Genomic DNA, 24,650 nt, shown 5'->3' with positions numbered 1-24,650 from the left:
TCAGCCCAGAAGAAAGTGTTGGCTGGAATCCTTTATTTCCATAGTCCCTGCTGAGCTTTTGTGCTTGTCAACTTCCCTTAGGTCTGCAGCCACTGGGCTGCTTGGACGAGGCCCCTGCTTTCCACACCCAGGGCTGTCCCTGAAAGAGGTCCCTGGCATATACTTCTTAGACTTTTACTTATTTTTATTTTTTTTATGGAGATATAATTCACAGGTCATGAAATGCATTATTTTAAAGTATTTTAAGGTAAAATTTTAGGATAGTCACTGCGCTGTGCAACCATCATCCCTATCAGTTTCCAGAACATTTTCATCTCTCCGAAAAAAAATTTCACATCCGTTAGCAGTCACTCCCCATTCCCCTCATGCCCTTGTGACCACTGATCACCCTTCTGTCTCTTTGGATTATCCTGTTCTGATCATTTCATATACACAGAATCATATACTATGTGGTCTTTTGTGTCTGGCTTCTTTCACTCAGCATTATGTTTCAAGTTTCATCTACATTGCAGCCTGTGTCCGTACTTCATTCATTCCTATTAATGGCCAAATAACATTCCATTCTATGAATGTACCAGATTTGGTTGTCCATTCATCCATTGGAGGATTTGTGCTGTTTCCATTTTTTGGCATTATGTGCAAGCTTTTGTGTGGCCACAGATATCTTCCTTTTCCTATTTCCGTACCGTAGAGACTCACGATGTTTATTCCCCACTCTTCTGTCCTCCTCCCTGCAGTATCCCACCCGCAGGACGCTCTGTTCCTCTAACCAGGGTTGTAAAAAGGGATGGATGGACCCGCAGAGCAAAGGTATGTTCTATTTCTTTTCCTGAGGTCTCAGGGGTGGATGGTTTGGATTCATGGTGACATTCAAAATGCCCAGATCTTCAGCACCAGGCCATGGACAAGCCTGTGCCTGCCCTATGCCTCTGAACCTGCTGACTGTGAATGGGACTCTAGTTTTCAGGGAAGGAAGCTCCTGAAAAGCCTGCAGAATTAGCACCTTCCGGGCTCTCACTGAGAGAAAAAGTGGATGGCTCATAGCATCATCTGTATATTCTAAATGCCCCCTCTTGAATTTCCCCAAAGGTTGGAAAGCATGAATAGATAGGTAGCCCCAGGGCAATATTAACCTGCATAATTTCCAAAGCTCTATTTTTTATTTTATTTTTTGGTCAAGCCTGCAGCATGCGGAAGTTCCCAGGCCAGGGATCAAGCCCGCACAGCAGTGGTATCCAGAGCCACAGTAGTCCTGAGCTTGCTGAGCCACCAGGGAATTCTATAAAAGCTCTGTTTTAATTTAAAAAGGCACATAATAATTTTTTTAAATGACCACAATAAAGGAAAAGTAAAAGCCACCAGTGGGGAGTTCCCCTCACGGCTCAGCGGTTAACGAACCAGATTAGTATCCATGAGGTTGTGGGTTTCATCCCTGGCCTTGCTCAGTGGGTTAAGGATGTGGTGTTGTGTGGTATAGTTTGCAGATTCGGCTCAGATCCTGCGTTACTGTGGCTGTGGTGTAGGCTAGCGGCTACAGCTCTGGTTGGACTCCTAGCCTGGGAACCTCCATATGCCACAGGTGCAGCCCTAAAAAAGACAAAAAAACAAACAAACAAAAACAAAACAAAAAAATGCCCAAAACACCAATGGTTATGATACACACATACACAAAAAGGCATATGGATGTTCTATTCCATCCCATAATGCCTCTGAGTTGGTGTAGAGATCATTAACGTTATTTACTATTTAACTTTCCCCTCAAAAATCAGTTAGTGACACAGATGCTCCAGGAAGATGTGCCATGCTCTCTCCCTGGCTCTGTGCATCCTGGTACATACTGTATATCCTGAGAGGGTCTCAGATGCCTGTTTGGAAGCCAAGTTCTAGTCCATTTCTTCCTGGCAAAAGAATACGCACTGCTCAGTTCCTCCTTTAGGAAACTTTTCTTGCAAAGAACCCAAAACATCCAACAGCCGCTATGGTCATTCTCTCTGATCTTTTTGTGAAAAAGCTTACCGTTGGCTGTGTTGCTTGCTTGGTTTTTCTTATGTAAGTCTGTGGTTTGGATGGGGTTTCATGGAAACTGAAACTGCCTGGGTTGAAAAACATAGTCTCTTGCTTGAGGTGAGTGGAATTTCCTCCCCCGCCCCCAGTTGTTTCACACCTGTGCTTCTATGACCCCTTGACCCCCACAGGAATCCAGACCGGAAGGTGTGTAGAGTATAAAGGGAAGCAGAAGACCTGTGAAGTCTCCGCCTGGTGTCCCATCGAGGCAGTGGAAGAAGCCCCGCAGTGAGTTGCAGGGAGGGGACAGAACGGAGGGTCCTGCCAGGCAACGCTCCAACCTCCCTCTCAGCACAGTCCCACCAAGTCCTAGGTTTTACTGGCTTGGTGACCCCCATGCTAGGTTTGTTTGCTAATGATCTCTGGGAAGACCATGTTAGTTGTTAAAATACTGAAATAATTCTTTACTGGCTGGTAAATAGCTACTGCCCTGAGCCCCCATGGGTACCCTTGCCCCCTGGTTGCCCTGGCACCTCCCCCAGGCACCTCCAGACACCTCCTCCAGTGCTATAGTAGGCTCCCTTCTGATTGTCCATGTCCATACTGAGTGATGAAGGGAGGGAGGGAGGAAAGAAAAAGGAAGGAAGGGGAAGGGAGGGGGAAAGAAAGGAAAATGAAGGGAAGGGAAGTTTTTTTTTAATTAAATTTTCACCGTGGGGAGTTCCTGTCGTGGCTCAGTGGAAATGAATCTGACTAGTAACCATGAGGTTGTGGGTTTGCTCCCTGGTCTGGCTCAGTGAGTTAAGGATCCGGCGTTGCTGTGAGCTGTGGTGTAGGTGACACATGCAGCTCGGATCTGGCGTGGCTGTGGCTGTGGCTGTGGCCGGCAGCTATAGCTCCAGTTAGACCTCTGGCCTGGGAACCTCCATATGCTATGGGTATAGTCCTAAAAAAGCAAAAAAAAAAAAAAAAAAAAAAAAAAAATTTCACAGTGACCTATACAGTTGGAGTGTGCCCTGTGTGATTCTTTTCTTTAACACGCAAGGTCAGGCCCAGAAGGCAGAGCTTGATGTTACATCTCAGAAACCACTGGGAGGGGTGCATTTCATGAGGGAATAGGAGGTCTGGATTCAAATTCCTGTTGTCCTCGATTCTTGCTATGTGACATTGAACTGGGCTGTTGTGAGAATTAAATGAGATACAGTGATTGCAAAGCAAGCCCCATGCTCGACACAAAGTAAGGCCTCAATAACATACACATACACATACACACATCACAATTTTCCCCTAGTAGTGTGATGGGTCTAGACTAGCACCATCCAAGGGAACTTTCTACAATGATGAAAGTGTTCTGTATCTGCACTACCAATATGGTAGCTACTAGATAAATGTGGCTATTGAGCGGCTGAAATGTGGTTACTGCAATTCAGCTGAATTTAATTTAATTTAATTTAAATAGTCACACATGCCTAGGGGATGTTAGACTATATTGGACAGTGTGACTCAGGGCCATACCTCAGCAAATCTGGGGCAAAGAGAAGACTTTCCCAAACTGACTTTTTAGAAGGTTGGGGCAAAAGTTCCCTATATCAGGGCAGGAAGCACTAGGCAGTATCAGCCTGACTGGCCCTCAATCATTAATGGCACCACTCAGGTTCATTTATAGATCCAGGAAGTTTCTTTGTCACAGAAGGAATTGCTCAGGACCTGGGGGGAACACTAACCTCCATTCAAGCAGTCCCTAGTTCAGGGCAAGGGACCTCTTGATTGCCTGTTGTTTTCAGTCCCACCTCTGCCACCACTTCATTTGTCGGATAAATTATACTGTGCATATCCAGTGTTCTGGACCCTGGGCTGCCATTTTACATGACCGTGGGCAAGCAACTCCCTGAACTTGTTTCTCATATGTTATACAAATAGTTAACTAAATTAACTTATTTAATTGCTTATCCAACACATCTATTATCACGTAGTAGGTATAAGGTATTTATTTCACATGTAACTATACACAAGAAAGATGAGGCTAAATTATATGTGAAACACAGGAGACCCAGATATGGAGCAGGTCCCAAGGCTCCTGCAACCTAATAGAAGAGATTAGATGCTTGCACAGAGGGCTATAATTCAGAATAGAAAACTGAGTGTCATGAGAGAGGAAGAAAGGGGATCCTGTTGTCCTCGATTCTTAGAGTGTTGCCCAGGAAGTGTGGGGTTTAGAATGTTCTAAAGGCAAAGGTTCTGACATATAGCAGGACTGTCATAAATATGATTTTATGTGTGCGCAAGTGACAAGTATAACCTCAACTGGCTTCAGAAAAAAAAAGGAGTGTTAATTTTTGGCTTGTGTTTTTGACTCACATAAATGAGGAGTCCAGAAATATAGGTAAAGGAGAGGCTTGATCAAGGCTTCAAATGTGTCTTTTAAGATTTGCTCTCTCTCTTCCACTACCCTCTTTCTCCCCCAAATCCCCAGCTATTCTTTCTTCTACTGGCTCTCCTCACATTGTGGTCTGGGGGCACGCCAGGTTTACACTACCCTTACTACTAACAGTCCTAGAGAAAATGAGTTTTTCTTTACCAATAGTTCCTGGAAAGTTTTCAGTGGCCTAAGGCAGATGACAACTTATGAAACAATCACTGTAGCCAAAGGGATTGGGTTATACTGTCTAACCAGCTCTGGGTCACTTTCCTGCCCTGGGAACTGTAGGGATGGGCAGGAGATAAATTCTGGGCTGAGACTGGAAGAGACCTGGCTTCCCCAAAAGGAGGAATTTGAGGGGTTACTTACAGAGGGGGAATTGATGCTACATAGGCCAAAACCACAGTGTTCTCTGGAGTTACATCCAAAATAGAGCCAAAGTTGGGCTCTGAAGTCCCTGGAATAAAAGGATCATTCTTTTCTTTTCTTCCTCCCCGCTCCCAGCCCCTTCTTCCCCCCTCCGGCCCCCCCTCCCCCATGCCAAGGCTGCACTTGCAGCATAGTGAAGTTCCCAAGGCCAGGGGTTGAATTGGATCTGCCACTGCAACCTACACTACAGCCATAGCAATGCCAGATCTGAGCTGCATCTGTGACCTACAGCATAGATCATGGCAACATGAGATCCTTAACCCACGGAGCGAGGCCAGGGATCAAACCTGCATCCTCATGGACACTATGTTGGGTTCCTAACCTGCTGAGCCACAATGGGAACCCCCAAGCAGTTCATTCTTGATACCCTCTTCCAAATACCCTCCACTCTTTCCTGGAGCTTCTACCAATATACATCTGCCACCTACTCAAGCATGCCAGGCAACAGGATAGCAGCGATATCTTTTTAGGAAGCAAATTCTCTCCATCTTTAACAGACTGTCAACTACACAAGGACTAAAACCTTGACTATCTTGTTTATCACTATATCCCTAGTGCTCAGCCCCATGCCCGTATGATAAATATCTGTTGAATGAATGGATATATAGATGTTGGGTGGACCTTTTGGTCATCTAGAATTTGGCTCCTCTAACTCATGGAGAATATTACAGTACTCAGAGTCTCTGGAGAGTGACATAAGTGTGGCCCTAGGCTAAATGCTGGAGACACTAAGATAAGAAAATTATTTTCCCAGCCCTGCAGGAACACCAAGCCTATTGTGAAAGATACAAATAGGAGGGTGCTGGAGCTGGCTTATCCCAACTCTGAGCCCTTTATACTCATCCCTTCTCAACTCCAAGTTCACTGATGTTCTATTGGTAGCTTGAAATCAGCTATGGTGGGTATTTACACCACAGTAATTAGTCAGTCCTACAATACCAGGGCTTTTTGTTTGCCTGGAGAGCTGGATGTTAAACATTTACCAGCACACCACCATGCATACCTAAACAAAGAATTCTATCAGAGTGAGCAGTATCATAGTAAATGCCCCAGGATCTAAAGAAGAGAGAAATTCTTCCTGAAGAAGCTGGAGAATTTTGGAACATTTTGTCCACTGGATTGTATTTCTCTTCACCCATCACATTGACCCAAGCAAGAAACCAGAGCCTCTGGTTCCAGTGGAGTCCCACTGACTCCCTTGGCCCCTGGAGTTACTGATCCCCATTTTGCATTTCTCTCATTCAGGCCTGCACTCTTGAGAAGTGCTGAAAACTTCACTGTGCTCATCAAGAATAATATCGACTTCCCTGGCCACAACTACACTACGTAAGTGCCCAGAACATCTGGCTGTGTTAGTTGTATACTGCTATGTAACCCATTACCCCAACACTTAGAAGCTTACAACAGGAGACAGCTATTGTCTCACACCGTTTCTGTGGGTCAGGAATCTAGGAATGACTTTGCTGGGGGTTTCTCAGGCTGCAGTCAAGCTGTCACTGGGGGCTACAGTCAACTCCTGGCTTGGAGAATCCTCTTCCAAACTCATTCATGCAATTGTTGGCAGAAAGGCTTAGTTCTTCTACATGTGGCCCTGTCCTTTGTACCCTTGAATGTCTTTAGGACGTGGTGGCTAGCTTCCCCAGAACAAGTGAGCCAGACAGAGAGCAAGTCAAGCTTGACAGTAACCAAGGTTGATAGTAACCAAGGTGGGAGCCACCATATTTTATAGTCTAATCTTAAAGTAACACAGCATCATTTCTGCTATACACTATTGCTCACACAGACAAATATTGTATAGTGTAGGAGGGGAATTCACAAGGGTGCGAGTCCCAGGAGGCAGATCGTTGGTGGCCCTCATGGTGCCCAGCCCTGATTCACTTCTATGAAAGAGATGGAACCTCCAGTTTTCAACAGAGATGTTTGTTTTCCATTATGTGCAGGAGAAACATCTTACCAGGTTTAAACATCACTTGCACATTTCACAAGACTCAGAATCCACTTTGTCCCATTTTCCGACTGGGCGATATCTTCCGAGAAACAGGAGATAATTTTTCAGATGTGGCAATTCAGGTTGGTGATGACTTTGTACAGTGGGATATGGAGGTGGGTCAAGGGATGGAGGATGGCAAATGGCCAAGAGGCTGGACTACCAGGTCTTAATCATATGTTCATATTTGTTTATTATTATTTTATTTTATTTATTTTATTTTTTTGTCTTTTTGCCTTTTTCTAGGGCTGCCCCTGAGGCATATGGAGGTTCCCAGGCTAGGGGTCTAATCAGAGCTGTAGCCACCAGCCTACTCCAGAGACACAGCAACGCGGGATCCGAGCCATGTCTGCAACCTACACCACAGCTCATGGCAACGCTGGATCCTTAACCCACTGAGCAAGGCCAGGGATGGAACCCACAACCTCATGGTTCCTAGTTGGATTCGTTAACCACTGAGCCACAACGGGAACTCCAGTATGCTCATATTTATTGAGCACTTTGTAAATCCATGCATGGTGACAAGGACTGATCCTGTGTCACTTCATCTAAGCCCACAACGATCCTAGGAGTGAGATACTTCATGTATTACCTTCCTGTGTAAAATTACCACAAATTTTGTGGCTTAAAGCAACATATATTTCTTTGTACTTCTGGAGGTCAAAAGTTCAAAATGTGTTCAATTGAGCTGAAGTCAAGGTATCATCCGGGCCATGATCCCTCTGGAGGCTCTGAGAAAATCCATTTCCTTGCTTTTTCCACCTCTTAGAGGTGCATTCCTGGAATTTCTTGGCTCTTGACCCCTTCTTCCAGCTTCAAAGCCAATAGCACAGCAACTTGCCTCGGTAGTCAAGTTGATTTCTTACACTGTGTCAAATCTCCCTCTGCCTCCCTCTTACAGAGACCAGTGTCATTACAGGGCCCACGCAGATAATCCAGGATAATCTCCCCATCTCAAGAACCTTACTTTAACCACATCTGCAAAGTCTCTTTTGCCATCTAAGGTAACATTTTCAGAGGTCCAGGGATTAGGAATATTTGGAGGGAGGATGTTATTCAGATACCAAACCCACTTGGATTAGTCAGCATCCTCCTCATTGCAAGTTAGAGAAATCCAATTCAAATGATGTAAGCAAAAAATAAAAAATAATTTTGGTGGCAAGTAATAGAAACCAAACTCAAATGGCTTAGGCAGAAAAGGAACCATATTAACTCATGTAAAAAGACTAGGAGGGGATGCACATTCTAATGTACTCAAGGCATCTTCCTACCTCAGGAGTTTTCTCTTGCCGTTCCCTCTACCTGGAATAGCCTGGCTTCAGACATAGCATTAGTTGTCTCCCTCACCTACTTCCAATATTTACTCAAATGTAAGCTCAGTGAAGCTTTCCCTTACCACTACGTCATTTAAAATGGCAATTCAGGAGTTCCTCAGCAGAAATGAAATCTGATTAGCATCCATGAACACACAGGTTCTATCCCTGGCCTTGCTCAGTGGGTTAAGGATCCGGCATTGCTGTGAGCTGTGGCGTAGGTCACAGATGTGGCTCGGATCTGGCGTTGCTATGGCTGTGGGGTAGGCCAGCAGCTACAGCTCCAATATGACCCCTAGCCTGGGAACTTCCGTATGCCATGGGTGTGGCCCTAAAAAAGACAAAAAAATAAAAATAAAAATAAAAATAAATAAAATTTAAAAATTGCAATTCTCACCTCTATTCCACTTTGCCCTATGGCCTTTTCCAGGTTTATTTTTATCCCTGGCACCTATCATTATCTGACATACAATATATTTTACACATCCATTTGTTGTCTATTTTCCCTGACTAGAATTTAAGTTTCAAGAAGGCAGGGATTTTTACTCTCTCTCTCTCTCTCTTTTTTTTTTTTTTTTTTGGGTTCATTTTTGTATAATGTTCAGCACATAATGGACACTCAGTAAATATTTGTTGACTGAATGAAGGGTGTTATAGATTTACACATAGCTGCATCCAAGAACTCAAATGATGTCTTCAGGAATCTGACTCTTTTCATCTCTTGATTGTTTCCTTAATGATGATGTCATTCTCAGGCGTATTCTCCATGTGCCAAGGCAAAGTGACCAAAGCTCTAGAACTGTACTATCTAATACAGTAGCCACAAGCCACATGAAGTGATCTCAACTTAAATTGATTAAAATTAAATAAAATTAAAAATTTATTTCCTTAGTGATAACAGCCTCATTTCAAGTGTCCAATAGCTACTGGCTGTTGTATTGCACAGCATGAGTACATCATCACAGAAAATTCTATTAGACAATGCTGATTTAGACTTTTACGCTCTATAATTAGTGATCCCAGCCAGAGATGACCTCTTTTTTTTTTTTTTTTTTTTTCTCTTTAGGGCATTTGGAAGTTCCCAGGCTAGGGGTTAAATCAGAGGCATACCCACTGGCCTGCACCACAGCTACAGCAATGCCAGGTCCAAGCCACGTTTGTGACCTACACCACAGCTCATGGCAATGCCAGATCCTTAATCCACTGAGCGAGGCCAGGGATCGAACCTGCATGCTCGTAGATTCTAGTCAGTTTCATTTCTGCTGACCATGACAAGAACTTCCTGAGAGGACCTCTTTTACTGTTGGTTCTGGCAAAATGTCTCAGGGAAATTTCTGATTGGTCTACCTTGGGCCACATATTTATCCCTGAACCAATCACCAGGTCCAGAAGGATGTACTGTCCTAATTGGCCAGGCCTGGGTCATGTGCCCACTCTTGGAGTTAGGAGAACCCATAGCCCCTTTCAAACCACCAGGAGATAGAAGAGGTGTTTCCCAAAGGAAATTCGAGGTACTTTCCCCAGAAGAAGGCAAATTGGATGCTGAGAGACAAAAGCATTAGATATTCACTATAGTGTGTAGAGTGCTTGGGCTAGTGCCTAACAAAAAGATGACAGATGTGATTATTTTGTATTACTTCCCCTTTCCCCAAGTCAGAGCCTCCTTGTTATCCATCTCTGTATCCTCAACATCTAGCATACTGTCTTGAAATGCCTGATTTTTCACTGATTCAAAGACATAACTTTTTTTCACTTTTAATAATTTTGAAATTAGGAAGTACTTTCACTTGATGGAGTCTCAGAGTTTGACGGCATTTTTTCCTTAGTGTAACAGTAAAAACAAAACAACAACAAAACAAACAAAAAAAACCACGCTAGAGTTCCCATGATGGTTCAGCGGTTAACGAACCTGACTAGTATCTATGAGGATGTAGGTTTGATCCCTGGCCTTGCTCACTGGGTTAAGATTCCAGCATTGCCATGAGCTGTGGTGTAGGTTGCAGACAAGTCTTGGATCCCAAGTTGCTGTGTTGTAGGCTGGAAGCTGTAGCTCCGATTTGACCCCTAGCCTGGGAAATTCCATGTATTGATACACTGCAGGTGTGGCCCTTAAAAAAAAATTATGTGTCTTACAAGCAATGGTGTTTAAGATTCAATGAAATATGATAGTGCACCCCAAAAAATAAAACTTTGTAGAAAGAAGTAGCAAATACAGGTAAGAGATTAAGAGAGTCTTTAGAAGTTTAGGGAGAGAAAGTTTACCTTGACTTGAGTAGCATAGGAGTGGCTGGGTGGATGGGAAAGGATGTAAGCTGGGTCTTGGAGGATGAGGAAAATTTAGATAGAGAGGTGGGTGGGAGAAACATTTCACTGGGAGAAAAGGGAAAGGGACAAGATTTAAAAATTCAAAGTGGGAGTTCCCATCATGGCTCAGTGGTAACGAACCTGACTAGTATCCATGAGGACACAAGTTCAATCCATGGCCTTGCTCAGTGGGTTAAGGATCTGGTGTTGTGGTGAGCTGTGGTGTAGGTGGCAGAGGTGCCTCGGATCTGGCATTGCTGTGACTGTGGCATAGGCTGGCATCTACAGCTCGGATTCAACCCCTAGCTTGGAAACTTCCATATGTCACAGGTGCAGCCCTAAAAAGCAAAAAAAAATAATAATAATAATAATAAGTAATAGAAATTAAAAATTCAAAGTGTACCCAGAAGTTCCTTTCCTAAGACAATGACAACATATGGTTCACACAAACACTTGTACGTAATGCTCATAGCAGTATTATTCATAATAACCAAAAGGCGGAAGTAATTGAAGTGTCCATCAAAGGATAAATGGATAAACAAACTGTAGAATATTCATACTATGGAGTATTCTTCCACTACAAAAAGGAATGGAGTATTGACATATGCTACAATGTGGATGAACTTTAAAAACATCATGCTAAGTGTAAGAAGCCAGACACAAAAGAGCATATATTACGTGATTTCATTCATATGAAAATTTAGGGTCACTTTGCTGCACAGCAGAAATTGGCACAGCATTGTAAATCAACTATAATAAAAAATTCTATTAAAAAAGAAAGTTCAGAATAAGAAACTCTATAGAGACAAAAAGCCTAGTAGTGGGTTTTTAGCACTGAGAGAGGGGCAGTAACTAAAGTTTACATGTTTTCTTTGGGAGGTGATAAAAATGTAAAATTGATTGTGGTGGAGTTCCTATGTGGTGCAGTGGAAATGAATCCAACTAGGAACCATGAGGTTGCAGATTCAATCCCTGGCCTCACTCAGTGGGTTAAGGATCTGGTGTTGCCCTGAGCTGTGGTGTAGGTCGCAGAGGTGTTGCCATGGCTGTGGCATAGGCTGGCAGCAACAGCTCTGATTCGACCCCTAGCCTGGGAACCTCCATATGCCACAGGTGCAGCCCTAAGAAGACAAAAGACAAATAAATAAAATAAAATAAAATAAAATTGATTGTGGTAGAGTTGCACATGTATATGAATATACTAAAAATTATTGAACTGCGCATGTTAAGTGGGTGAACTCTATGTGAACTGTATCTCAATAGGACTGGTTTTTTTAAATGAAAATGCAAAGTGCGTTTAGGAAAAGGTGTTTGGAATAAGAGCTTTCTCCAGGGGAGATAAGCAGAAGAGACATGTGATGGAGCACGCTGAATTCCAGTCTAACAAGTTTCAACGTAATCTTTAATGGGGGGGGCATTAAAGGTGTCTGATTACAGGAGTGGTTTGTTGAAAGTTATATTTTAGGAGAATAAATCTAATGGTGGTGTGTCCTAGATGGAGGAGGGGCAGCGAGATGTGTTTGCAATTGCCACAGTAAAGGTTGTATGAGTTAAGCAGGGCTGCACTTACGGCTCTGAAATTTTTTTAGAGTGACTTTTTTTTGGCTTTTTTTTTTTTTTTTTTTTTTTTTTTTTTTTTTTTTTGCTTTTTAGGGCTGCAACTGTGGCATATGGAAGTTCTCAGGCTAGGGATCAAATCGGAGATACAGCTGCCGGCCTGTGCCACAGCCACAGCCACAGCAACATGGGATCGAAGCTCCATCTTCGACCTACACCACAGCTCAATGCAGCCCTGGATCCTTAACCCACTGAGAGAGGCCAGGGATCGAACCTGCATCCTCATGGGTCCTAGTTGGGTTCATTAACTGCTGAGCCATGAAGGGAACTCATGAGTGACTTTTTTTTTTTTTTTTTTTGTCATTTTAGGGCCACACTCACAGCATATGGAGGTTTCCAGGCTAGGGGTTGAATCAGAGGCATACCCAATGGCCTGCACCACAGCTACAGCAGTGCCAGGTCCAAGTCACATTTGTGACCTGCACCACAGCTCATGGCAATGCCAGATCCTTTACCCACTGAGCGAGGCCAGGGATTGAACCTTCATCCTCATGGATACTAGTCAGATTCATTTCCACTGAGCAGTGGTGGGAACTACTTGAAGGACATTTTTTTGTTATTATAGTTGATTTACAGTGTCAATGTCTGCTATACAGCACAGTGGCCCAGTCATACATATATATCCATCCTTTTTCTCAACTATCTTCCATTGTGGTCTATCCTAACAGATTGGATATTGTTCCCTGTGGTGTAGAGTAGGACCTTATTGCTCACCCATTCTAAATGTACCACTTTGCATCCAAAAACCCCAAACTCTGCATGGCTCTAAAAATTTGTTTGTAAGAGATGCACCTGTGACACATGGAAGTTCCCAGGCTAGGTGTTGAATTGGAGCTGCAGCTGAGGCCTACGCCACAGCCAGAGCAACGCAGGATCTGAACTTCATCTGCAACCTACACTGCAGGTTGTGGCAACACCAGGTCCTTAATCCCCTGAGCGAGGCCAGGGATTGGACTGTATCCTCATAGATACTAGTCAGGTTCATAAACCCACTGAGCCACTATGGTAACTCCAGAAATTTTTAATGAGCATTTTTTTTTTCCCCTCAGAAGCAAACCTTTTTTTCCATGATCACCACTATGCAGAGGGATGTCTGTTGGCTGTGGTGCCCCCAGGGGGACTTAGAGGTTGTCTCTTGTCTCCACAGGGAGGAATCATGGGCATCGAGATCTACTGGGACTGCAACCTGGACAGGTGGTTCCATCACTGCCGCCCCAAATACAGTTTCCGTCGCCTTGACGACAAGACCGCTAAGGAGTCCTCGTACCCCGGCTACAACTTCAGGTAACAGGGATGCAGGTCAGACTCACCCAGTGACTGGCCACGCTTGGCCCTGCAGGGACCATCTAGGCCCAGCCGAATTGCATCCCAGCAGTCAGTAGGACTAGTTTTGGTTCCCAAGGCAACAAGGGGAATGTGAAAGACTTCCTTTCAGAACTAGGCAGTGATGGATTTTTTTGTATGAATTATTGAAGAACTGCACACTTTGAGTTCCTGTTGTGGCTCAGCAGGTTAAGAACCCGACATAGTGTCTGTGAGGATGCAGGTTCGATTTTGGCATTGCTCAGTAGGTTAAGGATCTGGTATTACTGCAAGCTGCAGCATAGGTTGCAGATGCAGCTTAGATCCAGTGTTGCTGTGGCTGTGGTGTAGGTTGGCAGCTGCAGCTCCAATTGGACCTCTAGCCTGGGAACTTCCATATGCTGCAGGGGCAGCTACAGAAAAAAAAAAAAAAAAAAAAGAATTTCACATCCTTTGTAAGACAAAAACAAAACTTGTGAAACAGAAAAGCATAGAGAAGAGGAAACAAATCACCCAAAATTCCTCCATCCTGAGATAATGGAGGATAACCTTTGGGTGAATTTTACTTCATCTAACCTATTCTTTTTGTGACGTTTGAGATCATATCACATTTATAATTTGGTATTCTGTGGGTTTTTTTCATATACCAGGTCACTCAAAATTATTTGTGACCATCACATTAATGATCGTAATATTCCATTGTGTGAGTGTAATGATAACAATAGCTACAACTTAGGGAGGGTTGGCTATGTAACAGGCACCTACATCCCATCACTAGATCCTACATCTGCATCATATCACAACCACCCTAAAAGGGAGAAGTCAGCATCCCAGGGAAAGCTGAGAAAGGTGAGATGACTTGCCCAAGACCTTAATATTAGAAGCTCCACAATCCTAACCTAGGTCACTAACATCCCAAAACACACCCTTCCCTCTTTTTTTTTTTTTTTTTTTTTTTTTTTTTTTTTTTTTTTTTTTTGCTGCGCCTGCAGCATGTGTAAGTTTCTGGGCCAGATATCAAACCTGCACCACAGCATCAACCTATGCTGCTGTGGAGAAAACACCAGATCCTTAACCTGCTGCACCACAAGGGAATTCCACACCTTTTCCCTTCTATCCATGATTTTCTCACTCGTTCCTCCATTAGTAGGCATTTGGGGTGTTTCAGGTTTTATATTATATGAAACTCTGCAGTGTGTACCTATGTAAATAAATCTTTGTTTGAATCCCAGATTATTTCTTTAGGATAAAGTTCTAGAAGTAGAATTATTAGATCAAAAGTTATGAGCATTTTACCATACACTTTCAGGTTTTAAAAAAACTACATGGCTACATATTTATTTCTCAGATTTCTACTCAGTTCTTTTTCAAAGGCTTCTATTATCGTTTCAGTGAGGTCCATTCTTAGCTTATGGGTCCTAGTCCTTTTGTTCAACCTACTGTATAACCCCTTTCACACTTACCTGTAGTACCTTGGATGGGATTTATCTTTTCGGGATTTTGGAATATTGGTTGGTGGGCTTTGACAGGGATGTCCTTGTGCAAAGTTCTGTGTGTGCCATTGGATATGGTGTCATTCCTCCCAGGGGATAATTTAATTTTGTAGTTCTTCCTGCCAGGACTATATGGCATCTATCAGTTACAAACCAGTCTCTAGCTTAGTTCTAGGTGCTGGAGGTCTTCACTCCTCTAGAAGTATCGCATCCCTGCTCCCTTGCTATGCTGGGCACCTGTGGCCTCAGCTCCCTTCCCAAGAAATGTGTTAGTAAAGACTCTAGCTACTCAGATACAGATCTGGTCTGGTCCTCCCAGGGGTTGCATGGCTTTACTCCCCACTCATCTCAAGCACCTAGCCTTTTTTTTTTTTTTTTTTTTTTTAACAATTTCACCTGGAATATATGGAAGTTCCCAGGCTAGGGGGTCGCGTCAGAGCTGCAACTGCTGGCCTACACCACAGCAACAGCAACGCCATATCCAAGCTTCATCTGCAACGTATGCTGCCACTTGTGACAATGCCAGATCCTTAACCCACTGACCCAGGGCAGGGATCAAACCTGCATCCTTATGGATACTAGTTGGGTTTGTTACCGATGAGCCACCACGGGAACTCCTCAGCCTGCCATCTTGATTGGAAGTCCTCTTGGTAAGAACAGCTTAAAGACTTCTGACACCATGGGTCTCACTACTTCCTCACTGCAGTCTTATCTTTCTTTTAAAGTTCATGTATGCTTCTGGCTTCTGGACCTGTGAACCCTGTGAATTCTGATTATTTTCCCTCTTGAGCTGGCTAGTGCTGGTTTTGTGCTGATCTATTCTTACTTTGACACTCTACATAGTTCAATCCTCTGTTCCTGACTTTTTCCTATTGGTGATCCGGTGCCCTGAACTTAGTTTCCAGATTATCTCCTATGTTTGAATAATTTTTTCCGACTGACCCTACAACACTAGACCAGCAGTAACTTGGCCTCTCAGTTTAAGGCTTATCACACAGTCTCCACATCCTATCCCTGCCTGTGGGAGCCAGACAGGATTCTGTGACTGTGGTTATGGCTGGTCATTTTGTGCTCTCTTTCCAGACACGAAGTAGGCTTTTGCGGGTCCCCTTTCAGAGAGAGTTGTTGAGTGTACCCCTAAAATAATGGTTACACAATTTGTCTATGAAGCTGGTAGGAAATTGATACTGATGTTCTTCATTCATTAATATATGGAAGAAAAAATATTTGTTGACCCAATGGATATACATTGGTAAACAAAATAGACAAGTTGCTACTTAGCATACATTCTAACAGAACATGAATATAGGTATCATGTAACACAAAATATAAGCAAATTAAAAACTTCAACAAGTCAACATCATTAGTCACCAGGGAAATGCAAATTTAAGCCACAATGAGATATAACTACATGCCCACCAGCATGACTAAATAAAAAGACTGGAAATTTCAAATGTTGGCAAGGAGGAGGAGCAACTGGAATTCTCCTCCTTTCCTAGTGGGAGTGTAAAATGGTACAGCCACATCATAGAACTGTTGGGAAGTTTCTTATAACGTTAAACAGACATCTACCCTATAATCCAGAAATTCCACTCTTAGGTATTTATCAAAGAAAAAGGAAACATGTATCCACACAAAAATTTGCACATGAAAGTTCACAGCAACCTTACTCATAAGAGCCAAAACCTAGAGGCAATCAAACGTGCAATAACAGGTAAATGGAGAAATAATTTTTTATATTTATATAATAAAACACTACCTAATATAAATAAAAATGGAAGAAACTACCGATACACGCAACAACATAAATGAATCCCACAGACATTATGTTGAGTGAAAGAAGCCAGACCCGAATGAGTACATTCTCTGATGCCATTTATATGAAGTCCAAGAACAGGCAAAACTTATCTGTGATGATAAAAGACAGAACAATGGTTGCTGGGCTGGGGTGTGGGGGTGGGAAGAAAACGTAGGAACTGATTTGGGAGGGAGTACAAGAGAATTTTCTGGGGAATGGAATGCTCTAAATCTTGATAGAGATGTAGGTTACACAGGGTATTTATTTGTCAAAACTCACTGAACTGAACCCTTAGGACTTACGCATTTTATTATATGCTGATTATACCTCGATAGAACAAACAGATAAATCTGACAAGACCATTTTAGATGATAATAAATGCTTCTAAGGAAATCAAACAAGATGGTGTGATGGGGGTCGGGGGAGATGCAAGCAGAGAAGGCTTCTCCTAGCACAGGGGAGGAGCCCTGCAGGCAGCCCGTACTTTCCTGAGGATTGAACTCTCCTAGTTAAGAAGAGACACTGCACACAGGAGCCCACAGTAGGGAATCAACTCACAAAGATACTCGCTTCTCTGAATACCTTCGGTCCTAATAGTCTAGACCAGAGTGCTGATCCCTGCTTCAGCATCAGGTGGGATCTTCTTAAAAATGCAATTCTCAGGCTCTACCCCAGACCTACTGAATCAGACACTCTGGGGATTGTCTTCCTAAGCCTTCTAGGTTATTCAGTTGCAAACTCAAGTTTGAGAACCATGCATCTAGACATGGTCCTGGAACCAGACCCACGGGCCTCAGTGGGAGCTTGTTGTGATATAAAATCTCAGCCCCCACTCTCAATTTACCGAATCAAAATCTGCATTTTAAGATTCCCAGGAGATTCATGTGTGCATAAACATTTGAGAAGCACTGGTCTAGCACTCTATTATCTAGCAGCCCAAACATACTTTCTTCTTAGATGTTTCATCTGATTATATTTTGTTTCCGCCACCAGGTTGCTTGCTACCTGGGAGAATGAATAAAAATGTGTCTGTTCATGTGAATACAGGTCAAAGTACACACGTACACGCACACACTCATACACACACCCAAACACATACATTCACTTCTTCCTAACCATTCTGTTAGCACTCTTACTGACTTCTAGAGGGGTCTGCTCAAGCAAATGGATTGAGTTATATTTTATTCAAAAGCAGCATCATTAATTGGCAAACAGCCTTTAACAGCTTTTTGTTTTCATTTTTGGCCTGCACAATGTTTTGAAGTTGAGACATTCTACATAAAAATCTGGAGTTCCTACTTTTTTTTTTTTTTTTGAAAAATTAAACCATCAGATAATCTCTGGGTTCATATGCCACATGGCAGCACTCAGCTAGAGCTGAGTATCAGGATTTTATTTATTATTTATTTATTCATTCATTCATTCATTTATGCTGCCCTGCAGCATATGAAGTTCCTGGGCCAGGGATCAGATCCAAGGCACAGTTGCGATCTACACCACAGCTGCTGCAACACCGTACCCTTTAACCCACTGTTCCAGGCTGGGGATTGAACTTGCTTCCCAGCATTCTAGAGATGCCACAGATACAGTTGCACCTCAGTTGGAACTGCAGTGGTTCCCTTTAGAAAGGGCATTCAGCTTTTGGTTTGCCATGGTCCTCACCATTCCGTATTGCCTTCTACCTGGCTGCATCTCTCATTTCTGTGGACTGCCTGGCTCCTACAGGCATTTGAGTCTGAGACCCTTGACTAAAGGCCAGCTGAGATCCAGACACAAGAGGCTTTTTGCTTTCTCTGGGTCCATGGAGTTTCATCCAAGGCCCTGAAACCAGCTCCTAATTTAGGCAATGTTTTGATCATTCCCTGCTGGTCTACTGAATAGGCTCATGGCCATTAGCAAGCAGAGAGGCCTTGATCGGCGGTCCCCTAACTGCCCCCACAGGCTGTTTTTCCAGCCATCAGCAGACACACGCAGGGCAATGTACCAATCAGATGTTAGCAAACGTCCTTCAAGTCGCTGAGCTAAGCCCAAGAATGTTAGCTCCTGGAGAGATCTGAGCTTTTTGAAGAACGGGTTGTGATGTTAATATTCTTTTAGAACAAAGTGTTAGAGCATTTGTTGTCTGGAATAAGCACCAGAAGAAATCTCAAGCCAAAAATAAATTGTTGAGCTCGGATGGGTAACTGACAAGTTATTTTCAAAGAGCCACACAAAAAAGGAGATTAGAGGTTATATGAGGTACATGAGAGAAAATATGACTTTCTAACTCATAGGAAGTTGAAGGGATTGATCACGTTGCAGAATTTTGTTCTTTACCAAGAGATCTGTGGCAAAAGGTCCTTATTCAATGGTTCAGTTTATTTACCATATGAAAAAAGGGGAAGACTTACATGGAATAGAAGTCAGATGAGCTTCTCTGGTTCAGAAAGGGTCTGTGTGTGGATTTGCTTCCCATGGTTGCTGAAACAAATAACCATAAATATGGTGGCTTTAAACAACACACATTTCTCTCTCATGGGTCTGGAGGCCAGAAGTCCAAAATCAAGGTGTCCACAGGGACACACTCCCTCAGAAAGCTCTAAGGAAGGATCCCACCTTGACTCCTCCAGCTTCTAGGCTCTAGGTGCTCCTTAACTTGTGGCTGCCTCCCTCTGGTCTCTGCCTCCGTCTTTGCATGGCCTTCTCCTCTGTTTCTCTCCCTACCTCCCTTCTTTCCTCCCTCCCTTCCTTTCTTCCTTCCTTCCCTTCTTCCCTCCCCTTCTCTCTCTTTCTTTCGCTGCACCTTCAGCATATGGAAATTCCCAGGCTAGGGGTCACATCAGAGCTACAGCGGCTGGCCTATGCCACAGCCACAGCAACGTGGAATCTGAGCCACATCCATGAACTATGCTGCATCATGTGGCAACGCAAGATCCTTAACCCACTGAGTGGGGCCAGGAATCGAATCCACATCCTCACGGACACTATGTTGGGTTAGTAACCCGCTGAACCGCAACTGGAACTCTCTGTGTTTCTATTTTAACTCTCCCTTTCTTTTCTCTTATAAGAATGCAGTCTTTGGATTTAAGGGCCACCCTAAATCCAGCATGATCTCATCCTAAGATCTGTACCTTATTTACATCTGCAAAGATCTTATTTCCAAGAAAGGTCATACTTGCAGATGCAGGGGTTGGTCACTTGGACTTATCTTTTCTGGGAGCCGTTATTCAACCCGTCACAGCATACAAATACATCCTTGCCCAGGGCCTGGTGTTTCTGAATGTGGCCCACTGACCACCTGCATCAGAAACACTGGGTACCTTTCCTGGAAATGCAGATTGCTACAAACATCTCAGACCTTCCAAAAGCCCCCTTTGGAGTGAGGCCCAGGAGTCTGCCTTTTGAACACATTTCCCAAGTGTTTCTTCCCCTCACTTTGAAGACCACTGTGCCGAGACCCTAAAAGCAGAGATTCAGGTATTTGCTGCAGAGTGTTAACCTTCCAGCAAACCAGCTTGCAGAGAGATTGTGCAACCCTGGAGCATGGAATGGTGATGCATGTTTCTTTGTGTTTTCAAAAACAAATCAATTAATAGAGCAGAAAAAGACAGTACTGTCATGAAATGAGAACAATCAGATGCAAAGAAATTGAAACAGAAAGAGGCACTGAAGTGCCTGAGAATATCTAACTGATCTCAAACTCAGAACGTGAGAGTTTTTAGAAAAAGAATTTCAGGAGTTCCCACTGTGGCACAATGGGGTCAGCGGTGTTCCTGCAGCACCAGGACACAGGTTCAATTCCCTGCCCAGCAGAGTGAGGTAAAGGATCTGGTGTTACTGCAGCTGCAACATAGGTCAAAACTGAAGCTTGGATCTGATTTCTGGCCCAGGAATTCCATAGACCGTGGGGCAGCCAAAAAAATGAAAAAATTAATTAATTAAAATAAATTTTTAGAAAGAATTTCATATGTTCCATACCCTATTCTGGCAGAGCATCTGTCTTCTGTTTTCTTCTCTCTCCATACCTGTAAATAGATGGTGAATTAAGGACTCAAAATATACTCCCTTACCTAAAAACAACCACCAAAAGGTGGTAAGAGGGAGGGACAGCTTTCAAAGTTTTGTGAGGCATGTGGCTTTAACCTTCCTAATTATTCATGAAAAACAAAACATGCCACTTTCCTGGCTGTAGCACTGGTGAGACTTGCATATTTGGGGTGAGTGTGATTTTTGCCCAGGTCTTAATTTATAAAGGTGACTGAGTGATGACTCAGAGAAGTTAAGGTCACTGAAAAAAAATTTATTTCCCAAGAGGAAGGGGCACATTAGGTCACAGGAGGAAACACCAGGTTTGGTCAGGGGTTAGCAGGAGCGAGGGGCAAGCATAGCCCAAAGCCTTTACTGTGTTTTCTGTGGGAGAGGCAAGGCAGGGCAGAGAAACAGCTTAGGATTGGCTAGTTAGAGTAATGGTAGCAGGGGCCGGGCTACAGGGGTGGCCTCTGGTTGTCTGGTACTTGGCCCCGGGGAATTTAGGGCACAGGAAATACTGGCTGGGTGTATGAGAGTTACATACAGGAGGTGGCTAGAGATATGGACTCAGAACTGGCCAGAGGGTTTGTAACATGATTTTCAAATACTCACAAAAGTTGGACTGGGGTGAGGGGTTGGAATCTGGGGTGGGTAAACAACATTTTTACTTTGTCCCCGGTGATAATGGAAGCCAAAGAGATAAATACAGAATCTTTTTTTGGGGGGGGGGGTACGCACCTGCAGCATATGGAACATCCCAGGCTAGGGGTTGAATTGGAGCTTCAGCTGCTGGTTTACACCACAGCCATGGCCACTCAGAATCCAAGCCACTTCTGCAACCTACACTGAAGCTCATGGCAATGCCAGATCCTTAACCCACTGAGTGTGATCCAACCCACATCTTCATGGATACTAGATGAGTTCGTAACCCACTGAGCCACAATGGGAACTTCCCAAATACAGAATCTTAAGGAAAAACAGAACAGATGCTGAGGTGCACCTGTTCCCAGTCCAGGAATTAGCATCTAAGATGCGCCCTCTCCCTCTTTGTTCTAGAAGCCAAACTTTTCACCGTAGGGAATGATCAGATTGCTTGAAGTTATTTTTTTGAAATTTCTCTTGCAGTTAACCCTATATTACTTAAAAATTGTTCATTTTAATCTTAAACTCAAAGCAGACTTTCCATAACTCTGTGCTGCTGGAAGTAGAAGAGGTGGTATGGGGAGGTGGTGCCTTGGCTCCAGGTGGAGAAAGAGAGAAACTTGTGGGAGATCAGCTACTGTTTCAGTTTTCCTTTTCAGAAAATACCAGTACTTTCCGATAGATTTATAAATATGGATCATTTTCCTCCTACAGATATGCCAAGTACTATAAGGAAAATAATGTTGAAAAGAGGACTCTGATCAAAGTCTTTGGGATCCGTTTTGACATTCTGGTTTTTGGCACCGTAAGTCTCTTCTCTGCTCCCAGCCACTGGCATCTCCATTCCTATGACTGTGTCTTAATTATTGCTCTAGTGTATCAAAGGGTGAGTGTTTTGGTCATAGTTATTAGTTGGCACTGTGCATCTTGCATGTGGGATAGAGGGGGAATGATGTCCTTAGGGTAGTGTTCATGGCCAAGTCATCTAATGAGTACAGAGTGGGCCTGGGGGAAAAACCTAACACTCAACTTTATGTATGTACACATGTATGTATGTATGCATGTATGTATTTTCAGGGCCACACCAATGGTATATGAAATTTCCCAGGCTAGGGGTAGAATTGGAGCCACAGCTGTCAGCCTACACCACAGCCACCGCAACACCAGATCTGAGCTGCTTCTGCGACCCACACCACAGCCCACGGCAATTCTCAATTCTTAATCCATTGAGTAAGGCCAGGGATCAAACCTGTGTCCTCATGGTTACCAGTCAGATTCTTTTCTGCCGAGCCACGATGGCAACTCCCTAGTAAGATTCTTTTTGTTTGTTTGTTTTGTTTTTTTAGGGCCACACCATGACATACGGAAGTTCCCAGGCTAAGGGTCCAATCAGAGCTATAGCTGTTGGCCCACACCGACAGCGAGCCACATCTGACCTAAAACATCACAACTCATGGCAACGCCAGACCCTTAACCCACTGAGCAAGGCCAGAGATGGAACCCACAACCCCATGGTTTCTAGTCGGATTCGTTTCTCTGCTGCGCCGTGACAGGAACTCCCCTAGTCGATTCTTAACCCACTGAGCCACAGTGGAAACTCCTCAACTTTAAACATACCCTGATGGGGAGTTCCTGTCATGGCGAAGGGGAAACGAATCTGACTAGGAACCACAAGGTTCCCTAGCCTGGGAATCCTGAGGGCAAGATGCAGCCCTAAAAAAAAAAAAAGTTCAGCTGTTAATGAACTGGACTAGTATCTGTGAGGACATGGGTTTGATCCCTGGCCTCACTCAGTGGTTTAAGGACCTGGCTTTGCCTTGAACTATGGTGTAGGTGGAAGATGAGGCTCAGATCTGGCATTGCTGTGGCTGTGGTATAGGTAGGCAGCTACAGCTCAGATTAGACCCCTAGCCTGGGAGCCTCCATATGCTGCAGGTTTGGCTCTAAATAAATAAATAAATAAATAAATAAATAAATAAATAAAACTCTAATGCTTGAGAGACAGGGGGACAGAAATCTCTGCAAAATACTTTGCGAAGATCAGAATCCAACTCAAATGGCTTAGGGGAAAAAATGTCTTTTTCTTTTTCACGTGACTGAAAAATCCAGAGGCAGGCATGGTTGAATCCAGCTGTCTCAATAACATCCTCCAAAACCTGCCTCATCCATCTCTGACATTTGTTTCCCCTCTGTTTTGTTCCCATTTGCAGCGGGTCATCTCTATGTGGTGGTGTCAGCAGCTACTTCTATCTTAACAGTTTAGCAACCTCAGTGAAAAAAGAACACGTCTTTGCCAGAGTTTCAGCCAAGTCCTCAGAAGATGCCATTGGCTTTGACTGACCCAGTGTGGGTCCCAGGTTCACTGCTGATCTAATCACTGTGACCAGAGTCAAGCCATTCTCTCAATGACTGGTCTTAGACCAGCCCTGAACCACCTCCTTCCCCTGCAAACTGCATGGACTGAGTATGGACAGAGTCGGTTCTCCAAAGGAAAACTGGCATGCTGTCTCTAGAAGGAGAGGATGCTGGGCAGGCAAAAAGCAACAGATGCTCACATACCTTGTCTGACAGCATATTAGGTAACATGGTGATAAGTGGCACAAGAATTAAAGAGATATGGCTGAGAGGATAGAAACATATTGAGAATAAAAACCACAAGAAAGAGTTCCTGCTGCGGTGCAACAGGATCGGCAGTGTCTCTGGAACCCTGGGACGCAGGTTTGATCCCCAGCCAGACACAGTGGGTTAAAGATCCCAAAATGTGGCAACTGTGGTATAGGTCACAACTGCAGCTCAGATCTGATCTCTGGCCCAGGAACTCCACATGCCTTGTAGTCGCCAAAAGAGGAAAAACAACAACAACCACACACACACACACACACACACACACATCTCCAGGGAGGGTTTGTACAGACATTCCTTCTCTCTGCTTCCAAGGTAATCTCAAACCACTTTTAGGGAAAGCTCATTTGAAACCTCCCACCTTGAATGGAAAAACAAACCTCCAGTAGTTCTCCTCAATATGCAGGTTCCAGTGCTTCTTGGTTTAAAACATCCACGTTTCCGAGCACACTCTGAAAGGCAAAAGCAGGAGGAACGGGAGTCATATTTTCAGCCTCCTTAATCTCCTTTGCCATGAACACTGTGGCTGCATCTGTCAAATTCACGGCGCTAGACTCCCTCCTCTGCTGAAACTTACAATTACATGTTAGGGCTAAAGAGCAGTGCTCTGAATTTCAACCAAGTAATCTTTCCACTCTGTTTTCAGGGAGGAAAATTTGACATTATCCAGCTGATTGTGTACATCGGCTCAACACTCTCCTACTTTGGTTTG

At 43.7% G+C, this 24,650-nt stretch overlaps 2 protein-coding genes across 5 annotated transcripts in view; one reads left to right on the top strand and one right to left on the bottom strand.

Moving 5' to 3' along the window:
* IFT81 (intraflagellar transport 81) overlaps positions 1–24,576 on the bottom strand; it is a 189,456-nt gene extending 164,880 nt beyond the window's left edge. The window contains exons 1-3 of one of the 2 annotated variants that reach the window (XM_021073042.1): positions 24,319–24,552; positions 20,624–20,670; positions 19,057–19,126 (exon numbers count right to left, since the gene is read on the bottom strand). The gene's annotated coding sequence lies outside the window, so the exon portion shown is untranslated. Of the gene's footprint in view, positions 1–19,056; positions 19,127–20,623; positions 20,671–24,318 lie in introns of both variants that reach the window. The other variant, XM_021073043.1, reaches the window with a different exon arrangement.
* The window catches only part of P2RX7 (purinergic receptor P2X 7), a 61,315-nt gene that overhangs the window by 26,379 nt on the left and 10,286 nt on the right, over positions 1–24,650 (top strand). For all 3 annotated transcript variants that reach the window (XM_001926804.5, XM_013982855.2, XM_013982854.2), the window contains 7 exons: positions 738–810; positions 2,196–2,292; positions 6,098–6,178; positions 6,793–6,922; positions 13,221–13,357; positions 22,031–22,121; positions 24,585–24,650. In XM_001926804.5, the coding sequence (XP_001926839.2) occupies positions 738–810; positions 2,196–2,292; positions 6,098–6,178; positions 6,793–6,922; positions 13,221–13,357; positions 22,031–22,121; positions 24,585–24,650 (675 nt within the window). The remainder of the gene's footprint in view (positions 1–737; positions 811–2,195; positions 2,293–6,097; positions 6,179–6,792; positions 6,923–13,220; positions 13,358–22,030; positions 22,122–24,584) is intronic.

The sequence above is a fragment of the Sus scrofa genome, chromosome 14 (genome assembly GCF_000003025.6).
Source record: "Sus scrofa isolate TJ Tabasco breed Duroc chromosome 14, Sscrofa11.1, whole genome shotgun sequence".
Classification (NCBI taxonomy): domain Eukaryota; kingdom Metazoa; phylum Chordata; class Mammalia; order Artiodactyla; family Suidae; genus Sus; species Sus scrofa.
This window is presented reverse-complemented; position numbering and strand designations above follow the sequence as displayed.